The 24,534-nt window shown below is 39.7% G+C and overlaps 1 protein-coding gene across 1 annotated transcript; it reads right to left on the reverse strand.

Moving 5' to 3' along the window:
• Nucleotides 1-92: 92 nt before the first annotated feature.
• LOC133913430 (calcium permeable stress-gated cation channel 1-like) lies at nt 93-13,107 on the reverse strand. The gene is made up of 12 exons (XM_062356583.1): nt 12,850-13,107; nt 9,342-9,698; nt 8,674-8,820; nt 7,976-8,111; nt 7,188-7,289; nt 6,748-6,867; nt 6,578-6,658; nt 4,148-4,488; nt 2,901-3,146; nt 1,630-1,954; nt 1,150-1,383; nt 93-544 (listed from the first exon to the last, which is right to left on the reverse strand). The coding sequence occupies exons 2-12, from the start codon at nt 9,653-9,655 to the stop codon at nt 296-298; spliced, it is 2,295 nt and encodes a 764-aa protein (XP_062212567.1). The 5' UTR covers nt 9,656-9,698; nt 12,850-13,107; the 3' UTR covers nt 93-295.
• Nucleotides 13,108-24,534: the final 11,427 nt, after the last annotated feature.

Consider the following 24,534-nt stretch of genomic DNA (forward strand, 5'->3'; position numbering starts at 1 on the left):
GTCATAGTTAGGTGCAAACTAAGCTGAACTGTTAACTTCCCAGAAACCAGAGTGTATCAGGATTTCAGAAAGATCCAGCAATCCCAGCAGTATAACTTGACAACGGGTGGTGAAATAATCCAAGATAACAAGTCAAACACACCTCGCAAAAGAACCATACATACATACATACATACATACATACATATATATTGACCATTACTCATTATAAACTAGAGGTATTAAAAGCATTATTGTGTCCTTTACTTAATTTACATTGGAAAACTGCAGACTGACACCAATCTATAGCCGTTGATCATTTTACAATTTCAGGCAGAGAAGGCGACTCCGAACCATTGTATTTACTGGGGACAGGGGTATTCCGCCTGGATTGCCGCTTGGTTGCTACAAGAACTTGCTCTGCCTCTGGTTCATCGGCGACAGAGAATATCTCATCGTCGTCATCACCTTTGAACACTGGGTGGATGTAGGCATTCATCAGGTATCCTTTGAGATCAAATCCAGGCTCTCTTGCACGTTCTAGGGTATCTTTCTTCATTGCCTCCTGGAAAAGAAAATGAAAATATATTAGTAGTTATTTTTTAAACATGTAACTGTGGTGAACATGTTTTATTAAAGACATCCACTACCCAGTGTGTAAATGGGAGTTTGAGGGAGGTGCAAAAATGTAAGGAAAAAATTATGTCAGACGTTTGTTATCTAGGCTTGCAATTTCATCGTAATTAAGTCAGACATTTATCATTACTATACATGTGTTGAACCCTTAGCTCTCCAGCGCTAAAACATCTCCTAAGAATTAGGTGGTCATGGCATCATGGGTTTTCCACTCATGAGCTGTAGCTAGGCATTATGAGATATTTGTATCCTTGATTACAGGCTTTCGGTGCAAATCAAATGGTGAACTTCCAATCGGCATTAGCCAGACAACTTTAATTGATACCTCCATTTCTTGACCTACTTGCCACAAACTAACATTCTGACCCTAAATGGGAAAATCTAAGCACAGAGATCAATGAATTTTGGAAGCAATACTATTCATGTTTATTTGAAGAGACACCAAGAACTTGATAATGTTAACGTTAAAAGAAGCATGATCGGCATTCTAACATCTATAGTGATATGAACTTCCAAATTTGAAAAGATAATTACCTGTAATGGACATTTTACAAAAGTAGGTTCATAGCGGTTCTTGCAGTATTTGTGGAAATAAAATGTTACTACTGGAAGAACAAGGAGCACCGGTGTTGACTGGCCAGCGCCTTTTGTGCTAAGTAATCCAAGGAGAAGCAGCTGTGATACGATCAATGCTGTGATTATACGCCCATGAACACTTGGCCAAAACGCTGCTGCACTCTCATATTCTTGATTGTACACATTTATTATCTGAAACAGTATAAAGATTGTGTAAGAAAATTACACACCAGGGTCAGAACATGTGATGAACTGGTGACTCAATCCTTAGTCAAACACAAGCAACAAGTTGATTAGAAGAATAAGAATTCTATCTAAACTGTGCTCTTGCTGATGTAGTAGAGCCCCAAAACACAAGATGGACAGACGCAATGGTAAAAAAACACATACATTAAAAATGCCAAGCATCAAAAAGGTAACTGTTCCAGAGAATATTACCTGGTGACGGTATACCATGTATGCAAACCCGAAGAATATCAATATGAAAGGAAGCAAAAATGGTGTCACCGCAGCATAGACAAGACCAAGTAAGAAATAGAGCTGAATTTGAGGTTCATTTGAGTCAAAACCAATACTTCCAGGGTCCATTGCCTCTTCTCTGTCTTTCTCAGTCTTGACCAAGAAAAAGTTTTTCAAGTGGAAGATTACCAATGGCTTCAATCTTAATATTTCACCAGCTACGCCAGCCCAACCATCGACCATTATATATGTTATAAAAAAGGTTGCCTTCATTGGAATTGCTACACCAATTGTCCTTGGTATTCTGTAAAAGAGGCAAATTAGATACTAGAAATAAATAGATACATAGTTTAAAAGGAGAATTGAAGGAGTTATTAACTTATTATTGTAAACTGTCAAATATAACATTTTAATAGTAAGATCTTCAAACGAATACCAGATAACGAAAAAAGGAGAATACACAGGGGGAAAAAAACGAGCCAATAAAATAATTTCAAGTAACTGATATAATGCCTGTGCACCACATTTTTCAGTTCATGTAAACCAACAAATAAAAAATGTTATAATGTGGGATCCATTGTAAAAAACTTGATGGGTGTTTTCTGTTTCATGATAAAGGAAATAGGAGTATGTTTGTTAAGAAAATAAATGCATGAATAATCTAAGGGATATTCTATCTGTCCAAATTTGGTCCTTACTACTGGAAGTTCTAGGGTAGCATTTAAAGTACATCTATATCATGACAAACATATTAAACCCTAGATTCCGCAGCGCAGTACAGTATTAAAAGTACAGGTATATCAAACATACCCAGGCCAACATAGTAAAGTTTTATTGTTATGGCTCTGGAGATACTTCTAACTAAGTGCTCCGTCCAAAATTAGGGAGAAAAAGCAAGTGCTTTTGAAATGCCACTGTGATGCCCAATGTAGCCTAAGCCTGAGACCCACGTTCTACTCTGCTCCCATTCACCTTCTGAAAAGTTGATGACAAAAGGGCTAACACATCAATGGCATTTAAAATTTTGATATACTTTTTGTAATGGTTAACCACTATTTCACATGCTATCTATGATCATATTAGTTCTAGCTTAAGCACAATCATTTCATTGAGCCGAATAGGAGATAATGGATGATTTGTCAACTTGAAATTGTACTATTGCATCTTCTCTGAAATGATTAAGTACATGATAAGGACGATAATGATAAATGGAGCGGCATAAAGAATAGCAAAAAATGAGTAGGACATACTCATTTGCTGACTGATGAAGATAGCTTTTTAGCTGCTCTAAAGCAGATCCTGCAATAATGCTTGCCAAAAACACATTGAAGAATAGGAAGATGTAATACTTGGATGCAGATCTTCTCTCTAGTGAAGATACTGATGTCAATCCTTCAAACTTAGACATAAACATTAATATGCTTGGGAGCAATATAAGGAAGATCTTCAGAGCAATTCCAGGAAGGAAACCTTGGATAAATGATTTGACAACATGCCTGAGCAACAACAGTTAAACTAAAAGCTTTCAGAAATCACGAAAAGTCAAAAACGACCATAGAATAGTGTACAAGAAAAAACAAAGATAAGCATGGCTATTCAGTGCCCAAGGTTAACTTTCTGGCACTAACTTGTTTTGTTCCTGTTAAATCAATTAAATCAGTTAAATGGCAGAATGTATGGAGCAGCAGTGACCTAAATGGCACAACTAAAGTTTAGGGTGTCATGTCATTTTTAGGTTTCACTTAACTTATGGGTGGAGCAAAGTGGTATAAATATAGAAGTTCAGAACCTATCAATCTTAAAACTGAATTTTCAAACCTAAGTGGCAAATAACACAAGTTACAAACAATAAAAAAATATACATGGAAAGGCATCCGCGATGTCATAGATTTCATCATCATATTGATAGTGTGAGCGAAATTATCTCATCGACAAGGCAACAATGGAAGACTAAGGCAAACAAGTTGCAGTAGGAATTTAAGTATTTTGCACAAGGGTATAAAAATCACATCAAAGCCACACCAGAACTGTGCAACTCAGCATAGCAATAGCAACCAAACTATGCTTCTAAATATCCCAAGGTTCATGTAGCTAATCACATATTTACAGGCCACGCTATTTCCACTTGGTAATAGTAAATTGAGGTTTAGTTGGCTCGGTCGTTCTTGTTTTTTCAATGTACAGGTTGTCAGATGATTCTGATGAGAAAAACAGCTCTGCAGAGTCTATTTCATCATTTTTGCAATATATTCTCAAACATCAGCACAGTCATATTCCTTTTCAACCGTACCAGAGTAATGATCAACTTCTCTAGTCCAATTCATTACATAGCAAAGCACTGATTTTGCCTTTTTAAGAAAAGGTAACACTATGTTAGATAGTGAACATAGAGTTATATGAGTATTTATATATCCAACATAAGGGAAGTTTAACACCACAAACATACTAAAGTAGAGCTGAAAATAAAAAAAATTTGTAATGGCATGAGTAGTAGTACATTTCAATCAGAGGCTTCAGAAATGGAGCTGCCTTCTCAATTCCTTCAAGATTTGCAAGAGACTGAACAAATGCTATTGGGATCACATAAAAGAAGTTCAGGAAGAAGAATGCCACTGCCACTATCAACCTTCGAACAGTAAGGGAAACAAATGGAATAGACAAATTGTCCCAGTAAACATCGCGAGGTTCTGGAGCCCATTCAGCCAACCAAACAGTTGGATTACAGGTTTGTTGTGTCTGAGCACAAACTGCTGCACCCCACCGTGATCGGAAGGAAACAAATGCTGCTGGCACAACTGATTTGGAATCCTTTACAATCTTTTTACGCTCTTCTGCTTCCTAAATATCATTTAGGTGAGGTGGTAAATCTGATAGTTTGTGATAGTTATCCTTTCTTTAAAAATAAAAAAGTTAACACTGTGAAAGAAAAATACATTACTGATACAGATCTATCAAAAATTGACTTGCTGCTGCATGCAAAATACCTTAGTATATTAATATGTGTGTATATTTAAAATACAGTTTCTTTTTGTTAGACAGATCTAATGCATTCTATTTGAAACATTCTCTATAATCTGGCCTACCAAACCATATGGTGCAGATAGTTCTATTTTTGTAATGACACAATTATAACTAAAGCTAAATAATCCACTAAAGGATGAGCACTAAGCAAATGATTATGTTAGTAGTAGCAACTTGTATTCAATAATAGCCCCTAGGGGCAATATATAGAGTACATGAGGGAGTACAGAATAAGGACTCTAGTAACCTAACCAATACGTAAAGGATAAGGACTACATTCCTAACAATTCCCTCCCTCCTCAAATGCAAGGCGTATGCAATAGCGTTGCATTTGAAAGAGGTGAAACTAAGTAATAAACTTAGACTAATACATCCAAAAAATATCTCTTGAAAGCCATCATAGAGTGGAATCTTGTAATCCTGTCGAATCGAGCTGAAGAAGTGCATAGCGAAGCACATAAGTCATGATGATGACAACAAATGAATGCTCTTGGTCAAGAATCGCAACAAAACAACGATGAGTAGCAAGACGACAAACGAAAAAATGTCACTAGAGCTACAAAAGACCAAGATGACACAACAATACCCTAGACCAAGATGACGAGTAGCAAGACAACAAATAAAGTTCCCACTAAAGTTACGGAAAGATCTATGGAAAGTTGCATCAATAACGACAGAAAAATAATCGACTAATTGACGAAGAAATATGTGGACTCGCACAGCATAGACGAACTCAAAGTGAGACGAGCGGACTTGGATGTGGACACAGCGGAATTGCAAAAACTCTAAAGAAAAATAGAGACACTAGCAACAAAGGTCGCAACAAAGGCATCCATCGAGAGACCATCACAGTACCAGGCCAATAACCAGCAACCCGCAAAGCACCTAGACCAGCTTAGCAAGAAATCGCTAGGTTAGGCCTATAGCAATGATAGTAGGCAAGCAAAAGCCAATTGCACGCCCAACACATCCAGTCCAGCTTAGCAGCAAGAACTGCACATGTGGCCAAGAGCCACCTTGCAGCGTGACCTGATGTGGAAGAAGACAACTCGACGGAGGAAAAGATCCCAGCGACACTGAGCAAGAGCAACGCAACCCGGCAAGCAGTGGAGGAGAGCTACGGTGTAGAGCGACGAAACAATGAGGAAGCCGATGTGAAGACCGACGTTGGGGGGTAGAGGCTGGACAACAACCAAGTCGCGACGACAGTAGCCCCCTGACATCCTCAGTAGCCATGACAACATCCCAGAGCCAGCTGTGCGCGACGGGTGAGCACGACAGCAGATCCGCAACAGGCCTAGTGGACGATTGATATGTGCCACCGGTGAGATCCGTGAGGTCCGCGATTAGTCCGACGAAGACGGGCGGAAATCGGCAAAGAGGATGGCGGATCCACGATTGGTCCGCGCCGATAGCAAGATTCGTGGGCTTGTTAGGTCTGTCCCCCAGCTTAGACCACGCAAACAAAGCCCTCCCCGCTGGAGATCTCCGTGGAGATGAGGAACGCCGCGCCAAACGACATTGAGGACCGCCCGAGACTTCGAATCGACGAAGAAGACATGCAACAAGATTAACCTAATCGTCGAGCCAGTCGGCTGAGTGGAGGTTGGATTCGGTCGAGGGCGGGCCGAGATGGCCAGGGGAGCGGCGGCAGAGGCGGATGACGAGAAGACCAACACACCAGCGATGAGGGAGAGGTCGGCATTGACAGGAGCTGACGGGAGAAAAAAAAAGAGTTTAGGGCGAGTTGCTACGCCCTGAGGAGAAAAACCTTGCTGTGATACTATGTTAAGAATAGCAACTTGTATTTAATAGTAGCCACTCAAGTTTAACAGGATAAGGACTCTAATAACTTAACCTATATATAATGGATAATGACTATATATTTCTAACAGATGTGACTCACTTCATTTTCCATCCTCTCAATTTCTGATGTGTAGTATTCAATAGCATCCACCTTGGAACCAAAACATCCAAGAAAACCAGTCTGCAGAAGAGAGTAATGTAAAGAATTAGAATGCAATGAAACTATATGAAAGAAAAGTAGATATATATGGTTTATTTTTGTAGAATAACCTTAGTAGTAGGTCTTTTAGATGTATTTCTTTCAAACTTCAGCTGATAGTAGTCAAGCCAATTCTGAATGTTCTTCTTCTCTTTGACCAATTTAGCAAGCTTATTTGCATTGTAAACAACCTACAAAAGAAGTGCATGCAATGAATCTATAAAAGCATGGCTGGTACTGTTTTACAGAATAAAGAAACATTCAAAATACCAGTTAAATTATATTTTATAAGGAATCAAATAAAAAACCATCTGAATTGGAATAATATGTATCCAAATTCAAGTGTAGGTAACATGGATCCACATAAATATATGAAACATGCATTTGTGCGAACTTGGAATTACCAAACCAGACTAATTAGAGAGATGGTACGCCAAAGAACCAACATAGATAAATTTTAGAACAAAATAAAGATCATAACATGGGTATTCATGAAATACATAATTATTACCTGGTGCATTAGATAGTGATCAGGATGATTCACAAGAAAGAAATGTTCAACAAGCTCACCAATTGATTCATCTGGATCAGGTGGTATATTCCGCACGAGGACCTAAAAAATTATCAATGGTTAATTACATTCAACAAGTCATAATCAAAGCAGCAAAATCCACTTAATCAGGATCTTTTCAATTTTATACAAGTTCTCATGTCAAAATCTATACGAAAGGAAGTAACTCAAGTTTAACTTAGTTAAGCATCTGGATAGCACTAGGTGCTTGAGGCATAATTCAATTAATTGGTATAAAACGTTTTCTGCTTTTCTGCATTTCATCTTATGTCTTATGCAGGAGAATGCTAACACCTCCTTTTCCTGTAAACCTGCACACAATTGATACATAACCACCACTCCTGTAGAAAAAAAATAGTAAGGTGGATATCTTGCTAGCCCTTATACTAACTTATTGTTTTCCTCTATTTTCCCTGTAAAACTGCTTGGTTTAAACAGATCACAATTGATAAATAACCCACCAATACGGAAAATAGTTAATTGGTTATCTTGATAGATCCCTTACAATTACTTATAAGTTTACAAACCCAATTTCCTTTCTTCTGAAAACTAATAGCATAACCTGTAAAGGTATTTAACACTTCTACAGAATGAGCATAAAGAACTGAAACACTTTTTTTTAATGATCAAACATTGTTTGATAAAACATTAAAGCACACAGTGAACTGGATGTCATCTATTCAATTCTAGTAAATAAAAAGGAATATAATAGGTTCACACAATCATACCGTGAACTGGTCTGGTCTGCGTTTCTCTGATGCAAGAAAACGCAGTCTCATTTTTGCAACTATTTCATACTCACATAGCAGTACATAGCAGGTCCAAAATGTGAAAGCATAAGCCATCGTCAAGTGGGCTATGAACCTTCATAAAGAGAAATAAGTTAGGACTCCTGAGCAGCAGTCATGGTAAACTAAAACGACAATTTCTAATTTCAATGACAGGGTGTACCATGAACTGCAAAAAATTTGCAACTATTTTTAGCATCTGAACCCTTTCCTATTTCTAATGCTTGAACTTGAATTATTTCTACGTGCAAATTTCTCTTATTCATTCTACATCATGGACTTTGGATCTTAAGTTTCCACACGTGCAATCTACCACATCTTCCTCTCCCAAATCAGTTTCTGTCAGAGGCTGGGTAATAGTCCATATTGCACAGTTCCATCCATATTTTGATGACTTCAAATTTACTACTTTCCTGAGTCTAAATGGAAAAATGACATTATGAAATGCCCATCATTCCTTCACAAGTCGCACCTTCTATCTCAGCCAACCCCATAGACTATCTTGTAAATTTCTTATTCTTTTCACTTTTAAATCATGTGAGGCATGCATAAACAATTAGCCTTGGTAACCAACACTTACCCAAAAACAATTGTGGTGTCAGTAAATCAAAACAAAGATGAAATCATCTAGTGCTAACCTTTTCGAACCAACAGGTATGTTCGATATCGAAAGCTTATCAATATCGCTGTGCTCTACCTCCATGAGTTGTAGAGTATCATTGGTCCAATTAACAGGGGCAAGAACAACAAATGCTAGAATTGAGATTGGAACAAATATCTTAAGCCTGCAAAAAATGAAACAAAGTAAATAAGTGTAGAAGCTAAAGAAAAACATGAAGATGGGCATCAGTCAGTGAATAAAACAAACGTAACGCAAGAGGGAACAGCAAAAGATTAGATTCAATAGAAGCATATAGTAATTAGGTAAAATGAATGGCAAACAGTTAACATATCGAAGCAAGCGATTCCCTTTTATTTTCTCAAGAAGAAACAAATAGTAAGTAGGTAAATGAATGGCAAATAGTAAACATATAGAGGCTAGATAGTGGATATCCAATTGGCAAAATAGTAGTCTAATATACAATAGCTAACATAATCGAACAAAGCTAAATGCTCATTCATAACCCAAACCACGAGCCATTTACAAATATGCCTAGGCCAACAGAAACTAAACTCTCCACTGACGAGAACTAGTAGTCACTAGTTAGTAAGGTCCTATCTAAGGTACAATTGTGGAGAGAGAAACTGATATGACAAACAAAAGAATTAAAACATGACCACAGTATATGAATTACAAGTCACATACCCAATTAAGTAAATCCGCAGATAGACAGCTGAATCAAGCCCTGCATGGCTAATCAACTCATCCTCAGGCATTTTGAGAGCAGCAGGCATCCAACTTAAGAACTTCAAGTACGACCGCATGTCCAAATTGACAAATTTCCGAACAAATGTACCCCCATGACTTGGGCTCTCTCTTGAACCTTTGAGGTACCATTTTGGGAAGTAAACCCTATCATTGATAGGCTGCAGCCGTAGGAAAGCAAATGCTAGCAGGAACACTATGGCACTCAGTATGTTGATAGCCGCAGAGACACCTATATCTAGAATAGTAGCCATAGCTGCCCTTTAAATAACTTGGGAGAATTCCTATAGAATGTATCTGTAAAATGTAAGAAAGAACACAATCATTTACCACAAGACAGTTATGATGTCATGAGAACACACTTCTGAACAAAACTGAATATAAAACGTAATGAATGACTAGGTGATAAAAAACATGACATATCAAGGGAAAAACACTTCATATGGGGCAACTTAATGTAAACTGTAATGAGACACAAAATCACTCTGAAAACACAAAACATAATATTGGAAGCTTTCACATACAAATCTAATTTCTAGTTTGGTACTGGAGGGTGGAGAACCATTTCTAAGTAACCACAGGTTGAATGAAACTTTGTTCAAAAATGGTATTGAACTCTTTGAGTACTAAGAATGCTGGCATAAACCACAAAAAAGCGATACACGTACAGAGTACTGAATACAAGAATGCTCTGTAAGAATACCATGTAAGTTTTCAGCAGTAACTACTGAGTCATTCCGAGATACATGTACAGAGTACTGCACCAATATTGACTTCTCACCACAGAGAAGAGATGGGTCACAAAAACAGTGATCCGAATTAATAAATAAGTACAACCATTTAAAAGTATTGATTCATTGGTGACGATCACAGAACAACTGTAAAACAGCAATCTAACTTTTTACACGATAAACCATGTTTTAACTCTAGGATACGGCACTCCTATCTGACATAAAAAAAGAGAGGTGAAAGTAAGGTTTGTACCAGACAGCCATACAAATGAAGCCAAGGCTGTGATCTGTGAAATCATGAATGCTGAAAAATTGGATGTATTGTGAATTTGGCAAAAGCAAAGTGTTTAGCATAATGATGATACTGTATGGACTGACATTGAGTTAAGTTGGGATGAACTTGAGCTCATAATTGGTTGTTGGTTTTCTTCATATGTAGGTGTGTCCCGAGGGCGAACGTGACCAGTGACAGAGACTGAGACCAGGTTCAGGGAGGAACTGGGGTCAAAGCAGTCAGGAGATCACACGAGAAGTTTGGGCTAGGAAACGGTGTACTGTGAAGAGGGATCGCGTGGCGTATGGCGCGAAATGATTATTTTATAGAGCATGCATGTGTGTACTATGCTAAGGCATGGTGGCATGGTGGCATGTTGATCCTAGCTGCTATGGAGCTCAGCGGTCCAATCAGTGCTTCGGCCCATCAGTGGCACAAGCGCACAGTAGGCGGTTGGCTCAGCCTAGAAGGCGCAGCCGACCCATGCAGCGTGCGGTGGCCCGAGGCACGCATAGGAGCACAGGCGCGCAAGATGTTGCCCATGTGGAGCGGTCGGCCCAAGCAGGCGTGCTCCAGCCTGGTGCGCTCAGCTTTCAACCGAAGCCCAGCTGAGCTACGTGTCTGTGTCCGACATTGAACAAGTCGGCAACTGTGTCGATAAAAGGAACAGTGCACACGCGACCAACAAAATAGAGACCGAGAGAAAGGAAAAAAGAGAGATTTTTCTTTTTAGAAAAAGGAGAACTCATCTAGGGTTAGTTTTTCGTGGAGATTCTTTTAGAGATGTTGTGGAGATGCATCTTGTGAACTCATCCATGTAATGAAGATCAAAATTTATAAGTTGATGAGTTGGTAATTTCGTTGCTTCTCCGCATTTTTCATTTTGTGATTCCATATTGATTTTTGGTGGATCCTTCGGTCAACGTAATTTGTCTTGGTTTGATCCACCCAAAATCATCCTAGAGCATCTTGGTAGAGTTCTGAAAATTTTGGTTGGGTAATTCTTCGTAATTCTTGCATAATCGCGAAATTAGGGTTTAATCTATTTTTGTCACCATATGCTTGCGAAGGTCATAACTCTTGATCTAGATCTCCGATTAACTTGTTTGTTGTTGGAATAGTTTTGTAACGTTGTCTAGTTTCTACTGTTAAAAATTTGAGGGAAATCAAACTAACGGATTTTTTCTGTACATTATTTTTAGTGATGTGATAGCAGTCTATCCCGAACTGATTATAAGATTAAATTGAGTTTTTTATTAGGGTGAATTAAAATTTGAATTTAGCTTCCGAAATCATTCACCCCTCTGATTGCATATTTTGTGCGTAATCGATCCTACATGATCTGTTATCAAACCCAGACTGCTGTTCCTTCCCTATAGACTATGAGATATTCAATGGATAGTAACAGAAGTTGTGCTGTCAAGTGTCAAAATCAAACCCAAAAGATACTAGCTAAGCAGCAACCGCACTGGATCACTACACATCGAGGGTAGAATCCCATATTTATATTCTCCCTGCCAGAAGCAATTGATCAATTTTCGGAGCAGATATCCTGGTTCCAACAATGAAACTAAATTCACACTGTCATCGCTTCGATTAGACTCCTACATAGATAATTGGCCCATGTATACGCAACAATAATAATTAAAAAAGCTCACAGGTTTTAAGGCGGAATTTAAGGCGAGGGCCCGTGACAACTCAAAAGCTCATAAACTTTGCATAAATTCTCCCCAATAGGAAACGTCCGTGCGAAGCGTTATGCCATCCTGGAAATCTTGAAACGGCGCCAAGAAAAGGTTATACCGGCAAAGCTTTAAAGGTGGCATTAGGCAGCCCAAGTTGTCAAGTTGAATTATTTTGTCAATTCATTCAATTCATTCAAGGGCCCGCGGGGGGGGGGGGCATAAGGTAAACAAAAAAAACAATGGAAGCCAAATTCATCTGTCCTACTACTTTTTCTAGAAAATTGATATGTGAGCGTGCACAAGAAAAAGAGTAGCGAATTCTCCAGTGCTCACTTCCCGTAGTACGGTAGTACTTGGTAGAGCACTCAACTAGAACAGAATTCTTCGAGTTGCATAATTGCGTCGGTCGGTGTCTGCGGAAGAAACAGGTCATTAGCAGCCGCTGCAGAGCACGGTTGCATGCGGGAAAACACACACATTGTTCCCCTACCAATCTCTCGGTAAAACGAATGCCTTTGTGTGGCTTCTCCATTCTAGTCGGAAAGAAGCGGTAACTGAAACGCAACAGAGGCAAATTCCCTTCCCCAATCGCCAGCTGAGATGAAGGGAAACACCAAATCAACGAAATGTTGAAAACAGGCAGCACAGAAGCAGGCAAAAACGAAGCGTCTTGAGAGCCAGATCTGAACAACTCGAAGCAGCCAAAAAAAGGGACCAGTCCACGAGACACAGGGCGAAGAAACAGTGAGGGAACAGACCTCCACGAACAATCCGAGAGGGAGAAGCGAAGCAGAAGCAGAAGCGGAACGAGCAGGCACCACTCCTAGCACAGGGCCGCTCTCCGTAATCAGCGGTCCCCCTCCGCCGAACCGCCGCCGCGGCACCCCGTCACCCTCGGAATGGGCACGCCAATCCCAGCGCTGCTACAAAGCCACTGCTGCGTCTCCCGCTGGGACGGGCCACCGCGAGGGGAGAGAAGATGAGAGGGGCACTGCTGTCGCGCTCGCTCGACGGGCGTGCAGGGTTTTATTTAAGGGTAGCAGAAATTTATATTTATTAGAATTCTATTAATGAATGATAAAAAATTTCTTAAAGAGTATCTTTGATTTAAAAATATAATTATAATGGTGTACCGATGTCGCTAGACGAGGTTTGAAAAAACAAAAAATTAGACGATAAAATAATTTACCAGATCTAATCGATCAAAAATATCAAAATCATAACCGACAATTTTCCCGAACGGTGGGAGCCTCGACGGGAAGAAGGAACGGGCACTACTCGTAAACGCCGCGGTGCGTGAGGTGAGGCCAGGCCAGCCCAGCCCAGCGAGGGAGGGGACGTCACCTTGCCGCCTGCCGTGCTGTCACGAGTTGCCCCCCGCGCTGCCTACGCTGCGGCGGCGCATGCACACGAGATGGATGGAGCAGGTCAAAAGAAAAATGACGCAGTGCCAATTTGGGAGTATTTTATTCGTGAGTTTAAGTGTTTCTGTAGCAAGATCTTTTGTGGGAGCACAACACACTGGTGATTAGATGCCATAGTAACGACATTTGACAGCCATAAAAACTAGCACAAATAGTGGACCTAATTAAGCAGAGTGCAATTACGAACAGTCGATGGCTTGGCTGTTACGTAACCATCATGATGACCTTGCTAAGAGCATCCATATCGGCGTATTAATTAGTATAGTCCTAGTATTCCGTACTTGTTAAAATAAATAAAGAACAGCGAAAACTTTTGTACCTGAAGCTATATCTGGTTCAGCTTCTCATCTACTATATCTGGACCACCACACATTTGTGCTGAGCTCAGCACCTGGACAAGCCAAGGGCCGCCGAATTGGTCCGTAGCATCGGCGCGTGTTTGTCGTGTGGCGTGCTCGTGAGGCCGGTGAGCGGACACGTCTGCCACGCTGAAAAACTACTACTAAAATCCACTAGAAAATCATCGACCCCGTACGGTCTGTCGGCAACGCTGTTCAACTGCCCCCACATGGTCCGTGGTCGTCATCATCTGGCTGACCAAGCTGCCTCCTCTTAATTTTTTTTTATTTTAGTTCTTTCTAAATTAATATTTAAAAATGATACGTGACACATTAAATTTTCTGAAATTAGTCTTTTTTCACGTCAACGAGAGCCACGTCATATATTTTAACGTGATAAAAAAATCACATGATAAAGTGCCAAAACGGGACATTAGCATAGCTATTTTAGTCACGTCATATATATTGAGCTAGATAAATTATAAAAAATTAGTTTTAAAAATATAGTATCTCTCATATCATTTTTAAAAATTAATTTAAAAGAACTAAAAAAACTTCCCTCCTCCCTCGATCTCGCAGCGGCCGCGGCTACCTCTCTGAATTGAAGATCAGTCCGCTAGGCCCCGCGCGCTTCTCTAGCTGCTCGTGCATTCATTCGGTGGCCGACTGACCCCCGCGTGCCGTCGCTGCATTTGGCGGCCGTCTGGGGGTTTGAGCGTGAACCTAGAGCGAGCCGCGTCACGCCCGCGTGCCGCCACGGTGACTCCAGCCGACACCGGTAGCTTTGACGTTCCGATCCGCTCGTCTATTGGTTCTGTTGCTTGGTTCGCCTGATTCTGATTCTGATCCTATTGACACCGGTAGCATGCTGATAAGTAGAAGCCTACGCCACGTCATGAAGCACTTACTCAAAACGTATTTCCTCCGCTGCATGCAAACATCTCTTTCTCGTAGAGGGTTGCAAACTTTCACATGGCAACTGACCTATGCGAGCATCTATCAGTGCTTAACCTTTGGTGCTCGAGTGAGTTTTTACGGCTTCCGCCTCCAGCGCAGCGATGCTTTTTGTTACTGCTCAAATCCTCGAACCCGACACGTAAAGGAAGAGAATTAAAGGACAAATAAGCCAGCTTTGGCGGCAACCAACGGCTGGAATCTGGATACCAGGCCAATAATATATCTGTCCATACTGTTCTTGTCCAGCTAAAAGCGGCTTCTGATCGATCCTTCCTAATTTTGCTGCATTCCCACGTGACTAGTTGGGACCACAGCTTATATGCAGGGGCGGACCGACGTTAAGCTGGGGTGCACAGGATATCAGGTGATTTTTTATTTTTTATGATACATCGTATATATTAGGTCTATATGACACCCTCTAGCTTAACAAATGGAACACCTTAACCTCTAAATTAATAAACGGGACATCCGGTTATTTTTCTGGATCCGTCACTGCTTATATGTGTCTGACTCGCAGAGTGGGATAATGATAGATCATCTTACTCTTTTTTTTTAAGGAACAGAATAGATTGATTTATTATCTCATAGCTGTATAGATGTTTGCGTTTATCTTGTTCAGAAATAAAAAAAAAAACGGATAGTTTATGTTTAGTGAACTTCAGCTTGCATTGGTGACGGTCCTGAGACTTGAATGCTAGTACAAACGTTTAAATTGTGTACGGATCTTGGTGGGAAACTGACCACCAGAGCTCCTTATGTTTGCCCTATGCAACTATGCTTCCTAACATGCGCTCCTCTGTTTCTCTGTTTTTTTAAAATAGAAGAATGACACAAGAACAACCTATTATATTAAAAAGCAAAAGTAGCAAGAACAACACAAGGACACACGGGCAAACATTGGATAACTACTAAACTACTACAATACTAGAATGGACAACAAGAGATTAAAACAATCTACAACCACGAGATAACAGCACCATATGAAAGAAACATCTCCTCTGTTCCTCACTTGATGCCTTGGCCCACATGACCAAGCACTTATAGCTGCGTTCTTGCTGAACACAGACGTGTTCTTGACAGTTGGCAACATAAATGGATCATTCGTAGCAAGTGCTTCGCCGTACGTATCGTAGAAACGCTAGCCACTGCCTGTAGCGACTGACATATAGCGTTCAGGGGCGGATCCAAAGGAGGCAGGGTGAGCTCAAACCCCCTACTGGTCGTAACACCATTTAAAGAAGAAGGTGAAAAAGAAGAAAGAAACAAAAAGGAAACCCTTCTGCACCTCGTTGTTAGTCTTAATTCTTCACTTAATCATCATAATTGCTAGTCCTAAGATCAAACACCTTAAATATGGAAGCGTGAGGTGTTTACCTACGTTCAGTGATGTCATCAGATGAGGGTAAAGTGTGTGATCGCATCGGCGTAGACGTATTTGTCGGTGAAGGTGATACCATGCAGCACGTTGAGGTAGATCACGTCGGTGATAGTGATGTGGTTGCAATGGTAGACTTGTAGTGGTCGCTGGTGTGGTGAAGAAGCTCGGGGATGACGTGTTGGCACGGTGATGACCTTCACCCCGTTAGCAGCGCGTGTTTGATCGGTATAGGTGGTATGGTGGGAAGAGTAAACCCTAGAGCAAATCTCAATACCTTAAAGCACCGGACTCCCCACTTATGCTTATATAGCGCTGCCACGGGATGGAACCGCAACCAATAGAGTTGGTTGTGCCCCGATCAAGGCGCATACATGGGGACGACTCCCCTTAACTCTCGGTCTCGTTCTATTAGAGAATGTTAGTACAAGCCAAGATCAATTCCAACATTCTCCCTCTTGATTGTAAGACTAACAATATAAGTTCACTCTTAACGAAACAGCACATCAAGGCAAAGCATTGCAGCAGCTAATAAAATAATACTGAAATCCAAGTACCTATAGTGTACCACTCAATCTTGAAATGAAAATTCGTTATGCTTAATGGGAGTTAATTTACTTTATGGTCCTCTTAATCCAGAATCGCAGGCTTCCTAATAACCCTATGCCGGTAACATGATCACAAAAAATATAGGATGGTAAGTCTTTAGTGAGCGGCACCGTAAGCATTAACTTGCGACAGTGCAGGTGCAAGGGGTGCCTGGTCGGGTGTAGCATCTAGGCCCTTAGGTAAGGTAAGTGTTTTGGTGATTAATGACAACCATATCATTGTGACTAACAATTTTGTTTTGATGGGTATAAAATTTAATTCACAATGATGATTGGGTATTCTTGGTCTCTAAGTTTATTATATGGACGATCAAAGAATATGTGCAAGAAGATTAAGGATCTTCTGGTTCTAAGTGTAACAAAAGAGATAAAGGACACTTAGAGTAGTATAGGTCTTCTTCCTTAGTCTTTTTAACTGTACTATAAAGAGAGAACAAGAATAGCAGCTTGACCTAGTTGAGTCTAGAATTGGTTTGATGCATACTTATGAATCTCTAGCGCTAGATAGCTTATAGAAGCCCATGGTTGAGATGTCATAAAGTTAGAGCTCAAGAAAAGATTGAATTGGACGAACTCAGTGAATTTAGCTTCACCGGATGGTCCATTCTTGTGAAGTTTGTTCTCACTGGAGCATGCCTTGTTTGTCAAGAGAAAGATATTGAGTTCACCGGATGTTCCGATGATTAAGGTGATGGTATCACCAGATGTTTTTCTTGGTGACACGTGTCCAGAAATATTAGAAGTGTTTCACCGGATGGTCCTGTGTTAGTTTGGTAAGAGCACCAGACTAATTTCAGTAGAAGTGGAATTGTCCACGAAAAATAAAGTTCAACTCACCGGATTATCTGGTGATGCAATGATGAAAGCACCGGACTATTTATTCCAAAGACGATTCTAAGTGATGAAGTATGAAGCTCAGTTCACCAGATGGTCCGATGATCATGGTGTGTACATTGGACTATTACACTAGAGCAATTCTTGCAGAGAAGATTTGTTTGTTCCAGAAGAAGCTACATTAGATGGTCCAGTGAAAGAAAGAGGAATCATTGGACTTATTTTTGCAGTGAAGGTTGCAGCTATTTGAAAAATAAATGTTAACTGACCAGATGGTCCGGTGCTAAAGGTATGCTCACCGGATGAATACACCAAACTATCCTCAACAGTAATGACTAATGACAGCTGGCACAGTGGGGCTATGAAGTTTGTAATCACCGGATTGTCTGGTGATTGTGAGGAGATATTCACCGAATCATCTGGTGTTAACAGAAAAAGTAGGTTGTTAGGCAACAGGGTATTTATAGGGTATCCTCCAAAAATAAGCCGTTATGTACTTTTCTAGCCCACATCGAAACTTCCGACCTTAAGATCGAAACTTTCGATCTATTCAAAGTAACAGCTCTACCTTACTCTCCCCAAACCAAAACTGGAAATATACACACGGCAAAACTTCCGACTAAATACATCGAAACTTCCGATTCAACAGAGAACTTCCCGGGCGCTCAAAATTAACACGACGGACACTCCGACATATATCGGAACTTCCGATATGACCTATCAGAACTTCTGATATCAACAGAATGTTTTAAAAATAAGTGTCCATGTTGTGGATTGTGTCTCTCACACTAAGATTGACTTTGAGCACTGAGATCATGACAAATCTTTCAACGTTGCGTCCCTCTTAATAGTACGGTATTTATATACTCAAATTAAAGTAAAATTCTATAACTATAGGAATAACCATGCACCATCTTCTTTTTTCATTTTAGGGATCGCAAACATTGTTTACCTATCATCATCGGGACTTTTAAATATTCAAATACTCATTAAAACATATTAGTCCCTTAAATGAAACCCACATAGGGGGGCCTAGATGCACTTTCAGGTACCTAAACAAAAGCTTAATCCCATATGTGTAGGTGAACTACAAAGCCAATGGAAAGGATTGGGTGCTTGATAGTGGATGCACACAACATATGACCGGCAATGTAAAGATGTTCACCTCTCTAGAAGATGAAGTGGGTGATTATGACAAAGTCACACTTTTGATGGTAATTCTAAAGCAAATATGGTACGTTTGTGTAAGGTGGCAATCTCCAATAATCTTTCTATTTCTAATGTGCTTTTAGTAGAGTCTCTTAGCTTTAATTTGCTTTTCGTAGCTGAACTATGTGATTTAGGCTTCACATGTTTATTTAGTGATGTTGATGTTGTCATATCTAGCCAGAAGCATAATGATATAATATTTAAAGGTTTTAGATATGGATATATCTATCTTGTGAATTTTTCCTCTAATGAAGCTAGCTTGACAACATGCTTCTTCATCACGACATCCATGGGTTGGCTTTGGTATCGTCGACTTGCACATATTAGAATGAGCCAACTCAAGAAAGCGTTTAAGAATGGAATGGTGGTTGATTTGAAGGATGTAGTGTTTTAGAAGGATAAGTTGTGTAGTGCTTGCCAAGCGAAAAAGCAAGTTGCAAGCTCTTATTCATACAAGTTAATGATATCTACATCAAGAACCTCGGGGTTTCTACATATGGACCTCTTTGGACCAATTACCTACAAAAGTCTTGGTGGTAATCTCTATTACCTTGTCATTATTGATGATTATTCGAGATACAATTGGACTTTATTTTAGATGACAAGAGCAATACCATTGGGATCTTCAAGAAGTTCGCAAAAGGGCTCAAAATGAGTTTGAGGCTACAATTGTGAAGATTCGGAGTGACAACAGAACAGAGTTCAAGAACACTCAAATTGAAGATTATTGTGATGATAGAGGTATCAAGCATAAGATCTTATCAACCTATACACCTCAACAAAATGACGTGATGGAGAGAAAGAACAGGACCTTGATCACTCTTATAAGGGCAATGTTGCAAGGGAGGGGAACTGATGAACAGTAACCACGACTTTTAGGCTGATAAATAGTAACTGACATGGGTGAGTAGTAATTGACACAGAGAAAGATATGAGAAGAGAGAGAAAGCTCCGAATGACAATTTCAATTGAATGTATTTGAAATTGAAACTGGATATATGATGATTCAATTTGAATTTGAATTGGATTGGGTAATTCAAATTTGAATTTGGTTTTTGAACGAGGATTCAAATTATGAGATTGAATCAAGCTGAATTGAACTCATGATGCAATTAAAACTAGAATGCATTTGAATATAGTTTGAACAATCTGAATTCATATTCGAGTATGAAATTGACGAGGATTTGGATTGAACCAGAGGGGAATTCGATAGATGAACTGGGACTTGCAAATAGCTTCGACTAGGGTTGATTTGGGATTTGATTTGAGGATATAGGAAGGTCAGGAGATTATTCCCGAGTTCAATATAAATTCAAATAGAAATATTTGAATTCGGAACCGATTTGAATTGAGCTTGGATAACGAAAAGACTTGAATTTGTCTGAGATCCAATTGGATTACAGTAAAAAGGGAATTGGTCCAGAATAATTCAATTAATTGAATTATTGATCAAAGTGAAATTTAGGGATAATTCAATTGAATAAATTGAATTTTGGATTAAGTTGGATTTGGGTTTAAAGGAAATATCTACCGATTCAACTAGGGTTTGATTTAGACGACGATTCGGATGCTTGAATTTTAGGACTTGAATTGGACATGTATCGAAAGATCATTTTGCGTGAATCGATTTGGATTAGGAAACTACCGAAAATAACTAAAATGGAATCGAATTTGAATGACATTCAAATTCGAATCGCCACACAAAGAAACAAGGACACCGAGAAAGGAAAAAATGCAATTGCTCAATTAATGTAGGGTTTAAGTTTAGAAATTGACTCACACGAATTTTGGAATTCATAGTCCAATTATTATATACATGTATATAGGCACATACGAATATATACATACACACATATATATATTTCTTGGATTTTATGTTGGCTTAATTAATTAAGAAATTTTCTAAATATGAGTGGATTTTGGCTATTTTCTAAATGCTAAAACACATGATGTTATAGAAGGGGAGGGGATAGGTACCTTCCTTGGAGGAAGGCGAGGACAGAGTTGACATCGAGGTTGGCCTGATTGAGGTAGGCTTCTACGTCTTCAACGAAGGCCGCTGCTGGGATGCCAGGCCAGGCCGCGGAGGCCAGAGGGGAGCCACAGAAGCCGGCGGCATCGGGGGCTCGGGGCAAAGCCACGGAGGCCAGGTGGTGGTGGGAACGCAGGGGGCAAGAGGATGTGGGGGAGGGAGACGCCAGATCTAGCGTTCGGAAGGAGCAGATGAAGTGCCCGTCAAAATGGCGTGAAGGATGGAGGCTCTGTTAGAGACCAAAATTTGCTCATTTTGGCTAGCGGGTGGGATGGAGGGTGTGATATAAGGTCTTCTGGAGATGCTCTAACTATGTCTTTCGAATCCACGGAGAAACGAACCCGTGACATGACTGATGAAATTGATCGCATTCCCCCTTCGTTGCACTAGTACGCAGTAGCTTACCACTGTCGGTTCATAATTGGTGTCACTTTCATCGATAGTAACAGTGATAATCTTTATCACTACCGGTTCATTTCATGAGCCAACAATTGCCAATAGTGATAACCTTTATCATTATCGGTTCATTTCACGAGCCGACAATGAACGAACAATGATAATTTCGCACCCCTAAATGCAAAATGCTGCATTTTTGTCATGAACGGGTCGTCAGTGGCATCGCTCACCATCATCGGCACTAGCATGTAGGTGCATCGAAGCGGTTGTGGGTCGGTGGTGACCAGCAACAGCAAGCTGAGTTTTATGAATCAATGACTTTGACTGGTAGAGATCTAGGTACATTCTTACTCCCATATGGAGCCCTTCAATTAATTACCGTGTGATAGGTTCATGCGAGGGTAACATACATCTGTGACCTTCCTGATCTCTCTGATCCATTATCATTCATTGATAGTAAAATGGTCCAGTGGTACCCATGCTTGTATTCTTTTGACTTCTTAGATTCAGATTCATATCATATAGAAAGATGCAGGTTCTATATGTTTGGCTCTAACTACATGTTTATAGTTGCTTCAATTGTATGGAATGGGGCTAAAGGCTGGAATTCTATCTTAATTCATCTGTTTCTTTATTGATCAAGGTAGGTCCTAGCAGTAAATTAAAGTGGAACATCATATTTCTCTAAGGAAATCATGCATATAAATTCTTTTGCGTTGTCAAAGAAGTTTCTTTCATGTTGTAGAACAATTATATGGAAGTTAGAAATTACTTGTGCTTTAGAAAATCATGGTATTATATGTGGGTTGACATTTTCTTAACATAGGCTACTATGTCTCCAAAGTGAACGCTCTTGTGGTTTGCAAAGGCCACCTAGTTTTTTGTAATTTGTGCCATGTTGAACATCATTTGTCGCATTCAATATCTGTAGTATGATTGTTGTGTGTTTTGTTACAGAGTAATTGGAGATACACGATGAAACTATTGTCCTAGATAATCAGATCTACACGATTTCCATCTCAGAAGCTAGAAAACTAATTGTTTTTTAGGTTTTTTGAGACAGTAGAACTCATTTACCAATCAATTGTTGATTTCCTTATCCCATGGTCGCTTTGTTCTAAGATTCAATCCTGTTGTTGCATAGGAGCTATTACTTTTTCTTTTTGGTTGTGCAGGGTTCATGCGAGTCGTGTTGGTCACTCAGTGTATTGGGGACGAACTACTTGGTGTGCATTGTATGAAATTTGTTTTTGAAAAACAAATGCGCATCTTAAAAGAAAATTTTGTAAAAGCTCCCCCTATATCTTTGCATTCGTGGGTGTGCAAGTATGAACATGTGTGATATTGGCATAAGAGAGTATGAATATATAGAGCATGTAGTCTCACATATATCAAAAGAAATTGCATATGACATGATAGCTCACACAATATAAAACATAATTAAACATACGACATATGACATAGCATTCATAATACCATAATACATAAGAGTAGCACATTACATCATAGCAGCACAATAAAGTTCTTACAACACTTAATCAAGGCTCAATATATAAAACAAGTCCGACTGACAATGATGAAAAAGAAACAAAGATGTCCTAACATATGATTAAGCTTTTCTCTCCCCCTTTGGCATCAAGACACCAAAAAGAAGAAAGAAGCTAAGATAGTGGTTTACTCATCGCTATCCTCTTGTCGCCGTCCTCATCTTCATCGTACTCAAAAGCAAAAGCATGAGCAGGAATTTTATTGAAAGGATCTTCTATCACATCCTCATCACTATCCTTAATCTCAGAACCATCGGGAAAGCAAGGTGGCTGAATATTCAAGTGCCTGTGAATCTCCTTAACTCTCCTAGTGAGCTTCTTTCTAGCAGCCCTCTCCTTTTGAACTCTCACAGAAGTACTCTTGCATAAGCAAATGATGGACTTTAATATCCGAAGGGTGGAGGAAGAAGAAGCCGATTCTGGTGGTGATAACCCAGCACTCGGAGAGGAACGAACACGCACTACGTGAAAAATAGACATGGATGACGGGTCATACCCATAATGGGTGATGGGTCCCATACCTGTCACCCTGAATGCGTTACTGATGACTTGCCATTGGTGATGGGTCATGTAACACCCTGATTTTCAGATTTCTCAAATTTCTAAAATTTTCCAAGAGTATTGAATAGCTTCACCAGTAGTATAGGTTTAAAACCTATTTTTTTAATCAATGAATCAATATAGGTTATTATTTTCTGTGCATTGCATGCTGAGTTTTGTTAGGAGCCAGGTAAATGCATTAGAGTTCTTTTTCTTTTCTTTCTCTTTGGTTTTGAGTGAAAAAAATTTTGAAAAGGTTTTTACAAAACTCAGTAGTGAATAAGTTAAGGATCTTAATGGTTGGAATTCAAAATCTTTGAATTCATCATCTGTTCAATCCTTGATTATACCTGATCCTTCTCCAGATCAATTCAAAATCTTATCCAAATCATTGTTTAAAGTCAATCTCTCATCTTTCTCAAATTCTACCCAAATCCAAATTCAAATTCCTTTTCTACTCCTATTCTTGTTCAACCTCATCTTTTTCGTTTCTCTTAAATTCACTCCAAACTCAATTCAAATTCAAAACCTATTCAAATTTCTCTGCAAAAGTTTCTTTTCTAAACCCTAGATATACCTAAAGTGTCTTTGAGCTTAATCTTGCTTAAGTCCAAACCCTTAGCCAAGTCTTCTAGATGGCCCAACAAAGGATTCACGAAATTTGTAAATTTTCACGGAGTCCTGGACAGCCTCATCTTCTCATGATGTTTCGGATTTCAAAACGGTCTCAAATGCAAATCTTGACAATACCAAAGTTGTAGCTCTCGTCGAGAGCTTCGATTTGTACCTATGGATAAGTCCTCTTTTGTATAATGGAGGTAGGAGTTATGGCCCCCGAAATCAGTGCTGTGCAGAGAAGTCCGAGTTCAAACAGTTTATCTTGTGGTGCATTTTTGGAAATCAAGATGGCATTTTCAGAAGCTCCAATGACTACCAAAGTTGTAGATCTTTTTGATTACTACAATTTAGAATCAAGAAATGTCCTATTTGGAGTCCGGACGATAGAGATATCATCCTCGGAATACAGAGCTACGAAAAAGGAAACCGTAACCGACTCGAACTCGAGTCCAATTCGTGTTCGGTTTGGACTCCACCTCAACCAGCCGCCCCTAGTCCTATATATATGAGTTGCACGCCCTCTCATACCTCTATTCCACTCCTCCAAGCCCTAGAAGTCGCTGCT

This window comes from Phragmites australis, chromosome 1 (genome assembly GCF_958298935.1).
Source record: "Phragmites australis chromosome 1, lpPhrAust1.1, whole genome shotgun sequence".
NCBI lineage: Eukaryota > Viridiplantae > Streptophyta > Magnoliopsida > Poales > Poaceae > Phragmites > Phragmites australis.